Below are 20,839 nucleotides of genomic sequence, written 5' to 3' on the forward strand. Positions count from 1 at the left end.
ATCATTTGCAACGTTTTATAAAGTTGCACAGGTGAAGGCCTATCTGGTTGGTAATAGGTGAATATGTTTGAACAATTTTTTGCAAATATTCTGAGAATATTTTATTCACAAATTTATGACACATTTGATAAATTAGTCTTATTCAGCTGGGGAAAAAACAGACAGATACTCTGTAGAAAAATTGCACATTTTAGACTCCAAAGTAAATGTCGCTCAGTGTTCCTCCTTCCTTTCATGCACATCCTCTCCCTCCATGTCTTTGATTATCTGTACTATGTTACTATGAGAAGAATGACAGGCTTCGCTTCTCTCATAGGAACGATCACAACACACAACAAAGGTTCAGCATTATTCTTGGATCCCAATTGTTTAATTTCAGGTCCAGGTTGTAAAACCTTCCATTACATTAAGTTTTTTTTTTTTTTTTTAGTACAAAATGTCATTATAGAAAAAAACAATGTAGAAAAATACAGAAGGGTTCTATCCATATTCCAGACGCTTCCTTCCCGTCTGCCTTTAATAAATACTGTGTGTGCAGTCGGTGACCTGTTCCTGCAGGTAGATATACTGTATGGTGGTGCTCTGTCTCATCCGTCTCTCCTTCTCCAACACTCTGAGCTAATGAAGGTTTTCAGTTTAGCATTTCTCTGTAAGGGAATAGACAGTCCTGTATAAGACTACTGTCAGATTACTTGTGGTTGTTCAGAATTAAAAAAAAAAATTGCAAAATGGCCAGAAAAATGCTATAAAAAATAACCAATGGCAGCAGTAAGGGGCGACAGGGCCCCTTCTTCCACCACTGTGCCTGAATGTTGCCTTTCTACATACACAAAACGATTATCGGACGGAACCCATGTAAAATCTTTGTAAACTCTTCCGGCAAACCCAACTATATGTCATTCTATGCATTCTGAGTAACAAACGTATCAAAACGTATGGCAAACAACAGCATCGTTTTTTTTTCTCCATAGAACAGATACATTAGCGGATAGCAAAATCGTGATGTGAACCTGGCCTTAGGGTCCTTTTACACAGAAAGATTATCTGACAGATTATCTGCCAAGGATTTGAAGCCAAAGCCAGGAACAGACTAGAAACAGAGACCAGGTCATAAAGGAAAGACTGAGATTTCTCCCCTTTAAAATCCATTCCTGGCTTTGGCTTCAAATCTTTGGAAGATAATCTTTCTGTGTAAACGGACCCTAAATCATCTATATAATCTAGAAGTAAAAACAGAAAAGAATAAGAAATTATAAGAATAAGGCTGGGTTCACATTATTTTATTGCAATCTGGTTTTTTTCATTCCTTTCAAGCAAAAATAAGGGATAAAAAAACAGATACATTTGTGTCCATCCACTTTGATCTGCATTACCATTAACTTCCTTTATAAAAAAAAAGAAGATCAAAACGTTTTGATGCAATTCTTTATACCTAAAGTCAAGGGAAAACTGGATCAAAGCGGATGGACGCAAATGTATCTGTTTTTTGCATAAAACGGATGGAAATAGAAACAGATTGCAAAAAAGTGTGAACCCAGCCTAAGACGAATATTGCTGGGCTACAAGTCATGTGACATGGGTAGTGAGCCCAGGCTCCTATAACTATGGGACATATACCATTCTCTAAAATAAGCTGTAATATAAGGTTACCATAAACTGTCCAGATTTGCCCGTCTATCCTCTCTGCTCTCAGTTTCCGGGGAATCTGTATATAAGAAGCTTTTTGACGCATGCTGTAAGATAAAAATAAATTACAACTGATTTGATACATTATTATATTATACAAAGATTGCTATAACTATACCCAGGCGGGCCCGGGCTCTACCGCTAATGGCTTATACCAGGGATGGGGAACCTTCGGCCCTCCGACTGTGGCAAAACTACAATTCCCATCATGTCTGGACAGCCAAAGCTAGCTTTGGCTGGCGAGGCATGATGGGAATTGTAGTTTTGCCACGGCTGGAGGGCCGAAGGTTCCCCATCTCTCGTATAAGCCATTAGCGGTAGAGCCCGGGCTTATACTATACTATGGGGAGCCGGGAGGGATATAGAGAGCGTTCACATTGACACCATTAGGCCATGTTCACACATGGTAAGACACTGACCATTCCGTGAGCCGGACGGTACTGCAGAATTCGGATGCAGGCACATCAGTATCTGAATTCCCTGCTGCACACAATGGAGCAGGCGTCCGCAGTCACACTCTTCATTGTGTGAACTGACAGGGATTTCTGCGGCAGCTATTCATTTAATGTCAGTTTCTTGCGGCGCCGATAGGGATCCCGGCCGGAGTATATACTATGTGTATGTATATATGTACTAAGTGTATACACTCCAGCCGGGATTCCTTAGAGGGAACCACTACGTAAGTTCTGTAGTAATCACGGCCGTTGTTACGAAATTGGCCAGTAACTACAGGCCAGTGAGCCTGACATCTGTAGTAGTGAAAATGATGGAAACTCTTCTAAAAAAGAAGATAATGGATCACCTAAGAATCAACAATTTGATGGATCCAAACCAGCATGGCTTTACTGAGGGCCGATCATGTCAGACTAATCTCATTGATTTCTTTGATTATGCCACAAAAGTGCTGGATGAAGGTGGTGCTGTTGATATCGCCTATCTGGACTTCAGCAAAGCCGCAGATACAGTTCCCCATAAAGAGCTGATAGAGAAGTTGGAGAAAATTGGACTAAATCCCTGGATAGTTCAGTGGATTTGTGGTTGGCTGAAGGAGAGATATCAGAGGGTTGTTGTTAATGGTGAATATTCCGAGCAGAGACTGGTTACAAGTGGTGTGCCTCAAGGGTCTGTTCTGGGTCCTATTCTTTTTAATATGTTTGTAAGTGACATAGGAGAAGGTTTGGTAGGTAGGGCTTGTCTGTTTGCGGACGACACAAAAGTGTGCAATAGGGTTGATATTCCTGGAGGTGTCAGTAATATGGAAAATTATTTAGCTTTGCTAGATAAGTGTCCAAACAGTGGAAATTGAAGTTCAACGTTTCCAAATGTAAAATAATGCACTTGGGGAGGAGGAATCCTCTATCAGAGTATCACATCGGCAGTACTGTGTTGGAAAAGACTTCAGAAGAGAAGGATTTAGGGGTAATGATTTCTGACAGCCTTAAAATGAGTCACCAGTGCAGCCAGGCGGTGGGGAAAGCAAATCGTATGCTGGGGTGTATATATATATATATATATATATATATATATATATATAATGGTATGCTGGGGTGTATAGCTACAGGTATAACCAGTAGGAAGAGAGAGATTGTGATCCCACTGTATAGAGCTCTGGTGAGGACACATCTGGAATACTGTGTCCAGTTCTGGAGACCTCATCTAAAAAAAGGACATTGATAAAATAGAACGGGTCCAAAGACGGGCTACAAAAATGGTGGAGGGTGTGAGGCATAAACCATATCAGGAAAGACTTAAAGATTTGAATCTGTATAGTCTGGAGGAAAGACGGGAAAGGGGGGACATGACTGAAACCTTTAAGTATGTTAAGGGACTAAATAAGGTTCAAAAAACTGAGCTCAAGAACAAGAGGACACAGTGAGAGGTTAGTTGGGGGAAAGATCAGAAGCAATGTAAGAAAATATTATTTTACTGAAAGAGTAGTAGATACCTGGAACAAACTTCCAGCAGAGGTGGTTGGTAAATCTACAATAACAGAATTTAAGCACGCCTGGGATAGACATATATCTATCCTAAGATAATAAGAAAGAAAATACTAAAAGGGCAGACTAGATGGACCCAGTGGTCTTTTTCTGCCGACAATCTTCTATGTTTCTATGAAATTTACGCAGTGGCAACATGGCCTTATCCTGTATGTTGTAGGAAGTAACCTGTGCTTCTCAGGGCTGCTAGGAAGCAGGGAGGTATATTGTTTGTGTGACAAACCATGCAACATTTGCTGAAGACTGAGGGATCACATGACTCACGAGCTCAGGAATTCCATTTATTCATAGTAAATCTGTACAGCAAGTGTAAACATCCACAAAGAGACAAGACATTTCCACCAGACACTCAAGGAAATGCCACCATGTCGAGTGACATGTCTGGAGATCCACACCCCCTTAGGGCCCTATTACACGGGACGATTATTGTGCGAAAAATCGTTATTTCGTTCGAATTTAAACAATAATCGATCTGCGTAATTGCAGGCAACGATCGAAAAATTGTTCATATGTTGTTGATTGTTGATTTAGAGCTGAACCTAAAATGTTCGCTAATCGTTCGCTGTAATTCCACATTTGTTCACTAATCGTTCAGTGTAATTGCATTGTTCATTGTTTTGCTGGGATCAGAAGGAATAAACGATCATAGTAACGATCGTATCTAACGATTATCATTCTGTGTAATATGGTGAACGATTTCAGGTTAACGATAAACAATCTTGTTTGCTATCGTTTATCGTTAGTCGTTAAAAATCTCTCCATGTATTAGGACCCTTAGGGCCCTATTCCACCGGTCGATTATCGTTCGCATAATCGTTAACGATTAACGATCTCAAACGACCGCTATTGCGAAAGACCTGAAAACGTTCACTCATTTCCATGGAACGATAATTGTTACTTATGACTGTATTTGCGATAGTTTTTTCTTCGCTATTGCGTCCGTATCTACTGTGAACGACTGAACGACGTCTTATTCAATGCGAACAAGTTGCGAACGAGCAACGATAAAAATAGGTCCCGGTCCTTTAAAGCGATCAACGATTTCTCGTTCGGTCGTTAATCATTAACTGCATTTCAACCGAACGATTATCGTTTAGATTCGAACGATTTAACGATAATCTGAACAATAATCGTCCGGTGGAATAGGGCCCTTAGGGTCCTTTTAGACGAAGGTTGTTTGTTTTTCTTTTTTAAATAAACCATTCCAAACTAGATTAACCTGAAACTATTCACCACATTACACGGAACGATAGTCGTTAGTTACGGTTGTTTACTCCATCTGATCCCGGCAAAAGGAGGAACAATTTGGAATTAAACTGTCCGATTAGGGAACAAATGCGGAATTACAGCAAACGATTAACGATCATTTTAGGGTCAGATCTAAATAAACGATCAATGACACATAAATGTTTTTTTTATCGTTGCCTGCAATTACACAGAGCGATTATCATTTAAAATCGAACCACACAAAGATTTTCCACACAATAATCGTCCCGTGTAGGGCCGTTACTCATTGGGGAGAAGGGGCAATTTCTCTGTGTTGTATCAGTATCCAACTGTTACCCTACCTTGTTACTTACCGTTCTGGTGGAGCCGTCATGTGGGTCTAAGAGCAATGAGCCAAGTTCAAGATCCGCAACCATCTGACGAGACTTTGCCAACAGGTGCTGCAATTTACTTGTCGGGGAATACAAATGCTGGACAAAAAAAAAAGAAAAAATGTTATCTAGTTTAATATGCTGGCTGTCACTGAGCCGATAGAACGCAGACAGGTGAGCACGGTAATTTCTACTATGATACATCCTCACAGTGGAATGAAAATCAACTGCAAGAATGGAGCGTCATAGACCTTTTAAGAAATTGGCATCACAGCAGATTTCACTGCAAAACATGCTGCATAAAATCCGCTATGATACGGTACATGCAACTCCACCCTCCAAATTATCCTAAAATCTTGCTGTTTTTATTAACTAACCCTAATAATTAGCTGAGACTTCATGTGATGATAAGCAAGTGACACCTGTATATGCAGAAGACAATAGCTGAAGCTCACAACCCATCCTCCCCCTCCCTGAAAAATGACCTCTTCAAATATCACAAAGTGCTCAGTAAACTTTCCCATACATGTCAATGAGACAGCTTTTGTCCATTGTTGCCTCTGCTTGTGGAGACTTACTGTAAACCATAGCTCAGGCAAGATGGCTTCCCCCACAATTGTACTTAAAAAAGAAAAAAAAAAGTGCTCAGTGCTGGAAGCTGACTGTCAATCAAACAGGGATGGGAGGGGGAGTGAAGACAAAACCCTCAGGTCTTCGAGGGCCTTGGAGACGCCTCTGACACTTTGTAACCCATAAAAACTAAGGGTCCTTTTACGCGGACCGATTATTTGAATTTTCGCATTTGAGCGATAATTGGCTTGTGTAAACACTGCAAACGATCAAGCGGTGAGCGAGAAATTGTTCATTTTGGTCTTTCAACATGTTCTCAAATCATCGTTAGTCGTTCGCTGAAAATTTGCGGATTGCTTCGTGTAAACAGTCTTTCACAGATTCACCCTAATGTGTGAGATGGCCTTAAGCCGATTGCAATAACGATTTTTTCAAACGATTTATCTCTTCGTCTAAACGCTGATTGTTATTAAAAGGAAATTGTTGCCTCAAAATCATTAAACAATCGATTGGGCAAATTATTGCTCCATAAAAGGACCATAAGGGTCCTATGAGATCAACTGATTAAAGGGGTTATCCAGCGCTACAAAAACATGGCCACTTTCCCCCTACTGTTGTCTCCAGTTTGGGTGGGGTTTTGAAACTTAGTTCCATTGAAGTAAATGGAGCTTAATTGCAAACTGCACCTGAACTGGAGACAACAGTAGCGGGAAAAGTGGCCATGTTTTTGTAGCGCTGAATAACCCCTTTAACGATAAACTATCGAAAACTAGATTGTTTATCGTTAACCTGAAATCGATCACCATATTACACAGAACGATAGTTACGATTGTTACTCCGATCGTTTTCTCCATCTGTTCCCGGCAACTGAAGGAACGATGTGGAATTACATTGAACGATTAGTGAACAAATGTGGAATTACAGCGAATGATTAGCAATGATTTTGATGTCTTCACCAAACAAACGATGAACGATTTCTCTTTGGTCGTTTGTTAGTTGCCTGCATTTACACAAAACAATTATCATTTAAATTCAAACGATATAACGATAATTTACACGATAATCGTCCCATGTAATAGGGCCTTAAACTTGACTTTATTGTATTCTTACAAAATGTGCAAAGCAAACTAAGTGTAATGTGATAACTTCCTACCTACACATATAACTAAAGCTTTTATTCCGCGGTCGCCGTATCAAGGATTTGACTGCTGAGCAAATTAAACGGTAAATAATTAACTAGAAATAACGTGAAGGGCAGGTAAATAATGAAAGAAAGATAATAAATGTAATCTCAAAACCGGACTTACATATAAACAATAAACTCACGATTCACTGGTCGGGCAACCTGCCTAAACAGCATAAACATTGAGGGGGAGATTTATCAAACATGGTGTAAAGTGAAACCGGCCCAGTTGCCCCTAGCAACCAATCAGATTCCACCTTTCATTCCTCACAGACTCTTTAGAAAATGAAAGGTGGAATCTGATTGGTTGCTAGCGGCAACTGAGCCAGTTTTACTTTACACCATGTTTGATAAATCTACCCCTTAGGCCTTAGGTTCACACTGCGGAAAAAAGGCGGACATTTCGACAGCCTCGCTGTCTCAATAATAAGTATAGAGCGCCTCCAGTGAAGCAGGCGGGATTCTGAGCAGAGTGTGCGTTGGGGATTCCCCTCAGAATTTACGTCTGTTTTCCGCAGTGTGAACAGGCCCTTAAGGTCCTATTACACAGGCTGACGATGGCCTGATCAATATTGTAAACGAGCGCCGATCTGTTACATCGGCGCTCGTTTACTGAGCCTATTACATGGCCCGATAGTCGTTTAGCAAAGGCTGTGTGTATATATATATATATATATATATATATATATATATATATATATATATAGTTAGCGATGTCTGTGCAGCCCTTGGCCAAACTGTTAATACATTAACAGTTCACGCTCCATGTTTCCTGCGCTCTGCATGCATCCTGGTCCCGCAGTTGCAGCTTCAGAGTAGCCTGTCTGAGCTGACAGGCCGCTCAGCCAATCACTAGTCAGGACCGTTGTGGCCAGTGATTGGCTGAGAGGCCTGTCAGCTTAGACAGGCTCCTCTGAAGCTACAACTGCAGAGCGCAGAAGAATACCAGGAGAGTAGAGAGGTAATATATGAACAGTTTATTTAATCATTAGCCATCGGCCGCACATTGCTATTACATGTAGCTATCATATGTAGCGATGCTCCGTCGGTGGCCGATAATTTTATGTCTGGACCTAAAGAATAAATCGGCCGATAATCATTTCATCAGGTGATCACTGTCTCTATTAGAATATTATGGCAGCTATGATAATCAGCTGAATTGGTCGATTATCGTCCATGTAATAGGGCCCTTATTGTCACACTCTGTAATCCACTCAGTTTCCGGAGCGTGAGGCTGCACTTTACTCACCTGGCATCTGAGAGATTCAGAGTCTTTGAGGGTTGATTGCATTAAGGGCATATTCAGGTCTTCCATGTATAAAGGAGGACTCTGATGGTCGGCCACAATTCCATCATTCTCAGCTAAATGCAAGGTGGCATCTGATGGACTACAGCTAGGAGTGGAAGGCAGAGAGGTGAGAATGACAAAGGTCACATATCAAAGTCAAAGGAGATTTAGTATGTAAGGTCAAAGGGAACGATTCGACACCGTGGCACCGTTCAGGAAACAACAGTTTTACCATTAGGGTGGAGTCAACTGGTGTCAGAAAGTTATTTAAATTTCTTCTACTTGGATAGTCGTATCGAGTCTGGCTGGACGGATGTCGCCTTCTTGGGGTCTGCGAGGGCTCTCAGCTTGATCCCGTAGATACGGTTGCAGATTAACTCTATAGTAAGGTATCTTGGACGATTCGTTGATAGGGACGGGGTTCACTCACATCGGTCCACAGTATGGTTATTTGTAATTTATGTGGAGATTTGGTTAGGTTATTTTGAATGTTGTTATTTATGAAGCCCGGCCCTTAGCTTCGATTTATGGGGATTTGATATTCTTTTCATTGATTGATTGATTGATTGATTGCGTTAATATGAATATGGTGATTCTCTCTTTGTATATTGCTTTTTTTCTTGGTTGGGACTTTAATTACTTTGGTTTTATTACATAAAAATTTATAAATAAAGATTAAATAAATAAAAAAAATTTCTTCTACTTAAAAGTTGCCAGTCTTCCAGTACTTATCAGCTGCTGTATGTCCTGCAGGAAGTGGCGTATTCTTTCCAGTCTGACACAGTGCTCTCTGCTGCCACCTCTGTCCATGTCAGGAACTGTCCAGAGCAGGAGAGGTTTTCTATAGGGGATTCGCTATTGCACTGGACAGTTCCTGACATGGACAGAGGTGGCAGCAGAGAGCACTGTGTCAGACTGGAAATACTACACCACTTCCTGCAGGACATACAGCAGCTGATAACTACTGTTCGACTGGAGATTTTGAAATACAAATAATTTACAAATCTGTTTACCTTTCTGACACCAGTTGATTGAAAAGTACCCCTTTAAATACAATACTGACTAGGAAAATCTAATAGATATTAACACTTACCTGACATCCACTCGCTTATGTGCCTTGTCACAGGAACTCTCCGATGTCAGCCGAAGAAACTGTAGGTCATGCTGCTGCTTCATGTATATCTGTACAAGTAGCCAATGGGTGATAAATATATATATATATAATTTTTTTTGTAATTCAGGGTCTCAAGCAGCTGTAAATATCATCAGTATAATGTAGCATATCCTACACACTAAAAACTGCATAGTCATAACTGGCACGTAACAAAAATTAAAGGGAATCTGTCAGCTGCAATTCATGTTCTAAACTGCTGACACTGTTAGGAGAAATGCTTTTATTCTCTGGTACAAGGAGTCACAGAGGCTCTCATCCCCTTTTCTGCTTCATTGACACCTGGAAGCTGAGTTTCAAGCAGGGTCCAGTACGGGAGATAGGAGGTGTTACAGCTTGCTGCACTTCAGGAGCTCGGGAAAGCATTTTTCTGCATTATGGAGGCACAGACGGATATATGAAAGGTACCAGGTGTCTCTGTGACATAACATCTATCTAACAGTGTCAGCACTTTGGAACATTATTTAACAGACAGATTTAACTTTAACTCATGGACCATATGGGAGTAAGTGAGGCGTTCCATTTGTTTCTGCATAGTCATATAATAAAATAAATGAAATAATAGTAAACTAATTATGTGATCATACATTCCCTTTAATTTGTCTAAAAATAAGTGATAAAGAATTTGCATAAAGGGATATTCTGGCCTGAAGCATTGCGGATAGGTGATAAATGTTAAATTAGGGGCGCCCTGACTGACTGGACAAAAGGAGGCCCATGCACTGAAGAGGTGATAACAACTGCAGGGATGTGTTCACACCAACAGGATCCGCAGCAGATTTAATGCAGATTTTGACATTGCTATCAAATCTGCTGCAGATCATGTACATGTGAACGCACCCTTAAGACGTTCAGTGATTTTATTTTTTTGGGGGGGAGGCTGCAAAACCTCTTGCTATTTTTTTCTCTGTGATCCGTGGAAAATCATCCATATTTGCATCCGTTTCTGTAAAATGTGAGCAGTACTAGTAATAAAGTTGAACACGTTTTCATACTTGATTTTTACGGACATCCAGGATGTGACATCCGTAAAATTCACGGATCCCATAGAGTCTTATGGGCTGATCCGTGTCGTAATTTCAATCTGCACTAGGATTTATTATTACGGAACGGATAACGGATCAAAATTAAAACGGACTGTGTGAATAGCCCAATATAAATTGAAGCGTGATTCCGGATACGCAATTACAGAAAACTTTACGGGACGTGTGTATAAAGTCCATAAGACCTATAATCCGGTCAGTTCCTTCCCAGAGCATACCTATCACGCCTCACCTGTCGTAGGTTCTGAAGTTCTCGGTCCGTTCTGTCTTGCTTCGATTTTGCTAGATGAAGGAGCTGATCTTTACGTTTCTCCCTTTCAGCTATAACAAAGATTTCACGGGTCACATAAACACAATACAAGTAACAGGTAATAACCAGAGTACACACCTGAACAGTGACCCATTACTCACCCGCAAACACCAGCTCAGCCTGCATGTAGGCACTCTCCTGCTTCAGGCGAATAATCTCTTCCCTCTGCTCATTGTTTTCCACAGTCTTTTGGCTGACGTCATCTTAAACAACAAAGCAATGATGAACGCCAGCTCAGAGGAAAAGCTGTACAAGGTCTAATTTACACGTTCAGTGATTTTTCGGAGCCGCTATTTTTTCTCTGCAATCCGTGGAAAATGATCCGTATTTGCATCCGTTTCCGTAAAATGTGAATAGTTTGCACTGATTTGATTCGTGTGTATTAGAGGTAACGGATGTGAGATCCGTGACGTCCGTAAAAAATACAAATCCCATAGACTTCTATTGATAATCCGTACCACAATCACAATCCACACTAGGATTTTTTTTTTTACGGAACGGAATATGGATCAAAATTAACACGGACTGTGTGACTAGTCCAATATACAACAATGTGCTCTAATCTGAACCGTGATTACGGATCCGCAATTACGGACAACTTTACGGGAGGTGTGAACAAGGCCTAATGCCACAGAGAATCTGGTATATGAATGGCAAAGTAAGAACTGTTCACAGATAACCAAAGTTTGCATACAGATATGTAATACTAGAGATGAGCAAAGCAGGCTTAGCTAAGGTAAGTTTTTGAATCCCGATGTCTGTCCGTGGAGAAGGTGGATACATCCTAAGGACTGACCGCCTGTAATATATGGGCTGTATCCATGTTTTTTAGTCGGTCCCCGAGAGGTATCCTCCCTCTGCACGAAGCTGACAGCCTGAGGGATATAGGCACAGATCAGTTTTGCAAAATGAATCTGCTTGTTTCATCTCTAGTTACCTGTGATATTGCTTACGTTGTGAAATCAGAACCCCCGCACCTTTCAGTTTATCCAGTTCAGTCTTCAAACCTTTAATTCTAGGCTTCAGCCCTTGCATTTCCTTCATAGCTGAATTCTCCCTGAGCCTTGACTCCCGTAAGGCTGCTTCTAGATCTTTGAATCGAGAGGTAAGCTCTGTGATGTGATTGGTTGCTTCTACTATGTCTTTGTCCTAGAGATAAGCATTGCATATTGTTTAAATGGGGTTACAAAAGCACTTAAAGGGGACCTGTCACCTCAGATGCCAGGGTGAAGCCCGCCCGACCCCCCAGTGGAACCCCTTATACTTACCCCTTCCTCGAAGTGAGCGCGCACACAGCTTCAGTGACTTCTCGGCGGGACGGGGTCCGGGACCGGGACTTCGAGGAAAGGGTAAGTATAAGGGGTTCCCCCCTTCGGCAGCGGGAGAGGGTCAGGGCCAGGACTTGAAGGAAGGGGGAAGTATAAGGGGTTCCAGCAGGGGGTCGGGCGGGCTTCACCCCGGCAGCCAGGGTGACAGGTCCCCTTTAAAAGGAATCTGTCACTAGGATTATTCCACCATAAATGAGGGCAGCATAAACTAGTGACAGAAATGCTGAACAGATTGCTGCATTACTTACATCATTCTGTTCAGCCGTTCTCCTAATATGCAGAAGAATAGGATTCTTACCACACCCCTCCTCCCAACTTCCAGCTGCTGACTGACAGCTAACTGCCAATACACAGCATAGATAGATAACTGCCAATCAGCAGCTGGTGGGCGGAGTTTTCTGCTTCTCATGAATATCCAGGACTACTGAACACATGCACATAATGGAGAGGACTACTTATTGTCCGTGTTATTCAGGAGGATATCTCTGGATCAGCTGCACAGAACAATGTAAGTGATACATCTTTCTGTTCAGCTTCTCTGTCACTAGTTTATGCTACCGTGAGATAGGACACCATAAACCTACCGACCAAGTCTCTTTAACATCCTTTTTTAACATCAGAGGACTCCAGAGGACACTCGATATGAGATGAACATCGCTCAATGAGCACATCAGATGATTTGATTGCCATTCATTAAATATTTAAAACATTTTCTTAGCAAAGTATGACCGATGCATGCCTGATCAGCATGGCCTCCTCCCTCACCTGATCCCACCCTGTATGACTGTGATATGTTGTAGTGATTAAAGCTGAATCACTACATTTACTGGTGGAAAACATTGTTGAGCGTTTTTGAAAACCAAGGGGGACATATTGAACATTTGTAGCGTATTTTGCATTTTAAACAAGAATGTTTTATGGCGAGCACCCACTGTCCAGCAGAATGCCTTCCAAAGGGCTCAGAATTGGGGAAGTTTAATTCTAATAACCCTGTGCATACTGGTTAACATCCACGTTTTTTTTTACCATACAAGATTCATTATGTATCGTGCCATAGTTTTATTAATTGTGCATAGAGTTTCTGTATTTAAAGGGGAACTATCAGCAGGTGAGAAGAATCTAACCTGCTTATATGTCCCTATGAGACGAGGAGGAGGAAGGTATGTTATCAGTGCAGCTTCCATGTTGTTAGCTGTGTAATCCTCGGTCTGGAGCGCAGTTAGGAGCATTGCCCCGCCCCCAGAGCACCAGCCAGCCCGCTTCTTCTAATGATAATTAATGGAGCCAACAGGCCAGATCTGCACTCTGGGGGCAGGGCTGTGCTCCAGACCGAGGATTACACTGCTAACAGCACGGGAACGGCGTCGAAGAGGAAGGTAACATACATACCAGCATCCTCTACACCCCGTGCGCAATAGAGACACATCAGGTTAGATTCATAAGGTTCCCTTTTAGTGACACATTTAAAATTGAAGCAACAAAAAAAAAAAAAAAAAAAAATCTCACCTTCAGCCTCAGTAATGTAGAGAGCTCCTGTTCTCTGGCCTTCAATTGTCCCACCTGGGCAGACAGTTCCAGAACTGAATCGTTCAAAGTTAGATTTGTTTCCTAAAAAGGCAGATCTTAAAAGTAAGGCGGGTGATATAAGGGGAGGCCGTATTACACGGCCCGATTCATGCAGCAAGCAAGCGTTGATCTGCTAGACTGACGCTCACTTACAAACCCTATTACACAGCTCAATGATTGTGCAGCAATGTATATATATATATAGCAGCGAGATAGTCCACGGCACACCGAGGTTAACGGTGAATTCAGTGATTTATTCAGATAAACATGATACAGCACTCCAACACACGCTGTGTTGGCGTGTGTTGGAGTGCTGTATCATGTTTATCTGAATAAATCACTGAATTCACCGTTAACCTCGGTGTGCCGTGGACTATCTCGCTGCTAATTATCTCGGTCTGTGGTCAAGACTTAGGTCTGCTGGCACCCACTGCATCCTGGAGCAGTGCTGCTTTGCCTTTCTATCTATCTATCTATCTATATATCTATATATATATATATATATATATATATATATATATAATATATATAGTTAGCAATGTCTGTGAAGCCCCTGCGGTATATAAAAAGTAATAAATAATACTATATTCCCGCCTCACCACAGCCACTGCTGGAGCTTCTAAAGCAGTCTGTGAAGCGGCCAGATGTTCAGCCAATCACTGACTGAGACTACACAGCACTGTATCCAGTGATTGGCTGAACAGCCTGTCACTTTACAGACGGCTTCAGACAGTTCCAGAAGCGGAGAGAAGGCAGGACGACACCGGGGAGCATGGAGAGGTAAGTTGCTGCTGGTCGGCAGCCGATGATTTTTAAACATGTTGAAAGAGAAGGATCAGCTGGTGATCGGTTCCTCAACTGATTATTGTCTTTATTACATGGAGCAATATCTGCCCTATTCTGCAGATAATCACCTTGTGTAATAGGGCCCTATGGCAGGTCACATAGGTAGGGCAGGTCAGGTTACCTCCCCTTAAAGGAAATCTGTCACTAGGTATATGGTGCACATGGTGAGGGCAGCATAAACTTGTGATAGAAATGCTGAACAGATTGGTATATTATTTACATTATTCTGTTCAGCCGTTCTCCTAATATGCAGGAGAAGAGGATTCTTGCCACACCCCTCCCCCGCCCTCCAGCTGCTGATTGACAGCTGTCTCCCTATGCACAGCATGGATAGATAACTGCCAATCAGCAGCTGGTGGGCAGAGTTTTCTGCTTCTCATGAATATCCAGGACTACTGGGCTCATGCACATAATGCAGAGTATTGCTTATTGTCCATGTTATTCAAGAGGATATCTCTGGATCAGCTGCACAGAATAATGTGAGTGATCCATCATTCTGTTCAGCTTCTCTGTCACTAGTTTATGCTACCCTGAGAGAGGACGCCATAAACATGCTGACAGAGTCTCTATAACATCCTTTTTAAATATTATACATGAGAAAATTCATTGTACACTACCTTACAGAGGCCTCCGAGTAACACAAACCTGCAGGGTCTCCTGTTGCCACCTCGCTAGGTTCGTGCAGACGAGCTTCTACTTTTACCATTTTCTCCCCTATTTACTATTCTGTAAATATCCCTTTTTGGTATTTTTTTTCATCTGAGAAAACTATCATCCGGTGGAGGACGGACTAGAAAGGACGTAGATGTAATATCCATTACTGATGCTTAGGACTTACCTCCAAATCCTGACAATGATTATTTGCTTCCGAAGCTTTAAGACACACTTCCTGAAGCCGCTGTTGGGTACTCGCCAATGTGGTCTTCCCATCCTGCTGCTGAGCTTCCAGTAACTTTATCCTCTTGGTTACTGATCTGATGATTTCATTCCTTCTCCGAAGTTCATCTACAGTAAGGAAGCACACCGCAAGTATAATAGGTTACATTGTCTTATCAAACTGCCCCGAATGAAGGAGCAGGCTCTGTCTGGTACTGTGCTACACCAATGGGTATTTGTGACAGCCAGGGGGTCTAAAAAACTCATACCCACTTCTGTCCTTCATTCTACTGATTGGAGGAAGTCTCAGCACCTGAACCCCCACCAATATGAACTTCTGACATGCCACTATGACATGTCAGAAGTTTTAACAAATGATAGTTACACTTTAAGGACCTTTGATGATGTCACTGAGGGTCCTTAAACTCCAGGAAGTACGGAGCCTACACTAAGGCAGAGCAGCTATTATTATCAGTGTAGTCTCTGCCTGGGATCTCTGCTGTAAACCAATGGGCACAGGCAGGGACCAGTGGTGTCCCAGTATACTGATGTATGCAGCATTATAAGGTGATGCTGTACGATGGCCTCTGAGACACCATGGTTAACTGAATCCAGCGTATGCCGTGGCCTTGTATGCTAAACACAAAACAAACCCCCTGTGCTTGTTTGTTATGGACAAGAACACTCCATTTCAAGTGAAGTCAATCCTGACAGCATAAACATCCTAGATTACTGTCTACAATTTAGCTGTGGTATAGAAGAATCTCGGCACTCACCAAATGAAGAAATGTGTACCGTATTTATTTAGTGCAAATCAAGCAGGAGGCGTTTCGGCTCACATAGCCTTCATCAGCTAATAACAGCTATGTTAGCCGAAACACGTCCTGATTGATTTGCACTAAATAAATAAGCATTTCTTCATTTGGTGAGTGCCGGCATCCTTTTTTTTCTACTATTATGGAATAACTCCTACCACATGCACCACCTGACCTACAGAGTGCAGTCTTCTACCACACCATATACAATTTAGCTGTGAACATATAAAAGTAATAGCAGACACAGACACATTGGTAGAGATTACATGGCAGCCATACTTTCCAGGCCGGCACACTTCTGCTCCAGCCTAAGGACATGTTGTCTGTCACTCTCCCAGGCCAGCAGCTGCCTCTGATGCACTAGCACCATCTCGTTCAGCTCCTTGTCTCTATCTTTCAGCTCCGCGATCAATAACTGGAGTTCTTTCCTTTGCTTCTGGATTGTAGATTTCTCGAGATCTGTGCAAACAAACTAAAAAAAAGAAAAAAAGAAGGCGGCGGCGGCTAGCATTACACAGGCAGATGTGTATGGTGTCAGCACTAGTGAGGAGCAAGCTGGCCGAATCAGAGTATGCCGTATTTGATTATTGGTGGCTGGAGAAGTTGGATGCCGCCCTAGAGAGTCCTGGAAAACACAGTTATAGCCTATTGCTGTATCCATGTTTCCTGGAAGCCCTCAGGCAGCATCCAGCTTCTCCGGCCGCCGGGAGACCACGCAGTATAACTCCTTCAGCCTTACAGAAGTCTATACAAGTGTGTGACATACAACCCCATGTACAAGGCACAATCCTAACTTCTGCCATGTTATTAGCAGGTTACCAGTTCTGGTCATATTTCTGTTCTCACCTGTCCACCATCTTGTCTTAAAGGGATAGTTCACCCAAAATTTTTTACTTTTTAGTTCTATTAAAAAAAATCTCAACAGCAGAGTGACAGCGGTAACCTGTGACCCCAGTATACATAGACAAGGATAGTGAATATGAGTGACAGCAGTCACCTATGACAACAGCTGCTTCTAAGGCCAGCAGGATATTGTCATGCATTAAAACAGGCATGGACTCTCGGGACAGGGATATAATATTACCGCTTTATAAAGCTTTGGTGCGGCCTCATCTGGAGTATGCCGTCCAGTTTTGGAACCCGATTCATAAAAAGGATGTTCTAGAGCTGGAGAGGGTACAAAGACGGGCAACTAAACTAATAAGGGGAATGGAGCATCTTAGTTATGAGGAGAGATTAAAAGAATTACATTTGTTTAGTCTGGAGAAGAGACGTTTAAGGGGAGATATGATTAACTTATTTAAATATATAAATGGCCCCTACAAGAGATATGGGGAAAAGATGTTCCAGGTAAAACCCCCTCAAAGGACAAGAGGGCACTGCCTCCGCCTGGAGAAAAAAAGGTTCAATCTCCGGAGGCGACAAGCCTTCTTTACCATGAGAACTGTGAATCTGTGGAACAGTCTACCACAGGATCTGGTCACAGCAAAAACAGTAGAGGGCTTCAAAACAGGGCTAGACAAGTTCTTAGAGCAAAATAATATAAATGCATATGTATAGAACCTATCACCCCTCCCCCTTCCCTGTATCCATCCCCTCCTTGGTTGAACTTGATGGACATGTGTCTTTTTTCAACCGTATTAACTATGTAACTATATGTAACTGTATACAAAGACAAGGATAGTGAGTATGAGGGACAGTGTTGACCCATGACCCCTGTATACATAGAGGATAGTGAGTATGAGTTACCTATGACCCCTGTATTCATACAGGAAGATAGTATTAGTGACCTCTGTATACATAGAGGAAGCTAGTGAGTACGAGGGACAGTGTTGACCTCTGACCCCTGTATACATAGAAAATAGTGAGTATGAGTGACCTATGACCCCTGTATACATAGAGGAGGATAGTGAGTATGAGTGACCTATTACCCCTGTATAAATACAGGAAGCTAGTGAGTATGAGTGACCTCTGACCCCTGTATATATATATATATATATATATATATATATATATATATATATATATATATAGAGTGTGAGTAACCTATGACCCCTGTATACATAGAGGATAGTGAGTATGAGTGACCTCTGACCCCTGTATACATAGAAAATAGTGAGTATGAGTGACCTATGACCCCTGTATACATAGAGGAGGATAGTGAGTATGAGTGACCTATTACCCCTGTATACATATAGGAAGCTAGTGAGTATGAGTGACCTCTGACCCCTGTATATATATATATATATATATATATATATATAGAGAGAGAGAGAGAGAGAGAGTGTGAGTAACCTATGACCCCTGTATACATAGAGGCTAGTGAGTATCAGTGACCTCTGACCCCTGTATACATAGAGGCTAGTGAGTATCAGTGACCTCTGACCCCTGTATACATAGAAAATAGTGAGTATGAGTGACCTATGACCCCTGTATACATAGAGGAGGATAGTGAGTATGAGTGACCTATTACCCCTGTATACATATAGGAAGCTGGTGAGTATGAGTGACCTCTGACCCCTGTATATACATAGAGTGTGAGTAACCTATGACCCCTGTATACATAGAGGCTAGTGAGTATCAGTGACCTCTGACCCCTGTATACATAGAGGAGGCTGGTGAGTATCAGTGACCTCTGACCCCTGTATACATAGAGGAGGCTGGTGAGTATCAGTGACCTCTGACCCCTGTATACATAGAGGAGGCTGGTGAGTATCAGTGACCTCTGACCCCTGTATACATAGAGGAGGCTGGTGAGTATCAGTGACCTCTGACCCCTGTATACATAGAGGAGGCTGGTGAGTATCAGTGACCTCTGACCCCTGTATACATAGAGGAGGCTAGTGAGTATGAGTGACCTCTGACCCGTGTATATATATATATATATATATAGAGAGAGAGAGAGAGAGTGTGAGTAACCTATGACCCCTGTATACATAGAGGATAGTGAGTATGAGTGACCTCTGACCCCTGTATACATAGAAAATAGTGAGTATGAGTGACCTATGACCCCTGTATACATAGAGGAGGATAGTGAGTATGAGTGACCTATTACCCCTGTATACATATAGGAAGCTAGTGAGTATGAGTGACCTCTGACCCCTGTATATATATATATATAGAGAGAGAGAGAGAGTGTGTGAGTAACCTATGACCCCTGTATACATAGAGGCTAGTGAGTATCAGTGACCTCTGACCCCTGTATACATAGAGGCTAGTGAGTATCAGTGACCTCTGACCCCTGTATACATAGAGGAGGATAGTGAGTATGAGTGACCTATTACCCCTGTATACATATAGGAAGCTGGTGAGTATGAGTAACCTATGACCCCTGTATACATAGAAGCTAGTGAGTATCAGTGACCTCTGACCCCTGTATACATAGAGGAGGCTGGTGAGTATCAGTGACCTCTGACCCCTGTATACATAGAGGAGGCTGGTGAGTATCAGTGACCTCTGACCCCTGTATACATAGAGGAGGCTAGTGAGTATGAGTGACCGCTGACCCCTGTATACATAGAGGAGGCTGGTGAGTATCAGTGACCTCTGACCCCTGTATACATAGAGGAGGCTGGTGAGTATCAGTGACCTCTGACCCCTGTATACATAGAGGAGGCTAGTGAGTATCAATGACCTCTGACCCCTGTACACTGTCTGGACACAATGATTCCATGTACACAGGATAGTTTTGTACCTTTGGGGAGGAATCTGCAGAGTTCATGAGGACAGGGCGGCCAGGTCATCCCCATAGACCCTGTGAGGTGATACAAGGATGGATGGTTATTATATCCCTATAACTCTCATACTCATTCACTGCCCAATCCCTCCCCTCAGGCGGCCGGTGACTAGCTGAATACTGTGACGGTATATGTTCCCATGCAGCTACAAGAAGACGCATCGCACCGCGGCCACCACATTCACACTGCACCCACCTGCAAACTTTACCGGACCAGTTCCTGCGCCCAAGTCAAATCACGTCCAAGGAATCCAAGTCTCGCGCGAACTGAGGGGTTCAGATTGTAAGAGAAGCACCGGTAACCGCTAGGGAAGAGCTCCCCCTGGTGGCAGATGAGCGCAACAGTCCTGAGTACAGAGCCGGGATGTCTGGTGTGAGGCAGCAGCGGTGACGGCGGGAGGGGGAGGGGGAGGGGAGTGGGGTGCTGCGTTATTTATTATTTTTTTGTAGCTTGGTGGGTATATACTGTATGTAGTATATAACTTTTATTACACACTGCAAAAAACATCCCACAGCCGGTACTGTGTAGCCTGTACTGCACAGGAAAATAGATGAATACAGGCCGCAGTTCACACTGTAGCATATATTTATGGGGCATGTAGCATATGTTTTCCTATATATTAATAATAATTTTTATTTATATAGCGCCAACAGATTCCGCAGCACTTTATATATTTAATAGAGTCAAATACATCACAAATCTGAGACTACATTTTTGGGGATTATTCCATGGCGCATGTTCCCGCTCCAGTAAATAATACGCCATATGAACGCGCACCTATAGTCAGCTAAAGTATATACTAGTGTCTGTATTGTTGGATCTTTA

At 42.3% G+C, this 20,839-nt stretch overlaps 1 protein-coding gene across 1 annotated transcript; it reads right to left on the reverse strand.

The window, feature by feature from the left end:
* Positions 1 to 123: 123 nt before the first annotated feature.
* Positions 124 to 20,276, reverse strand: CCDC62 (coiled-coil domain containing 62). Its single transcript, XM_069963993.1, has 13 exons — positions 20,210 to 20,276; positions 19,972 to 20,031; positions 16,557 to 16,749; positions 15,425 to 15,591; positions 13,681 to 13,782; positions 11,824 to 11,995; positions 10,948 to 11,049; positions 10,769 to 10,857; positions 9,416 to 9,504; positions 8,284 to 8,428; positions 5,264 to 5,380; positions 1,651 to 1,733; positions 124 to 647 (listed from the first exon to the last, which is right to left on the reverse strand). Coding segments are annotated over exons 2-13 (1,287 nt in total). The 5' UTR covers positions 19,999 to 20,031; positions 20,210 to 20,276; the 3' UTR covers positions 124 to 646.
* Between the last annotated feature and the right edge of the window lie 563 nt (positions 20,277 to 20,839).

Source organism: Dendropsophus ebraccatus, chromosome 3 (genome assembly GCF_027789765.1).
Source record: "Dendropsophus ebraccatus isolate aDenEbr1 chromosome 3, aDenEbr1.pat, whole genome shotgun sequence".
Classification (NCBI taxonomy): Eukaryota; Metazoa; Chordata; class Amphibia; order Anura; family Hylidae; genus Dendropsophus; species Dendropsophus ebraccatus.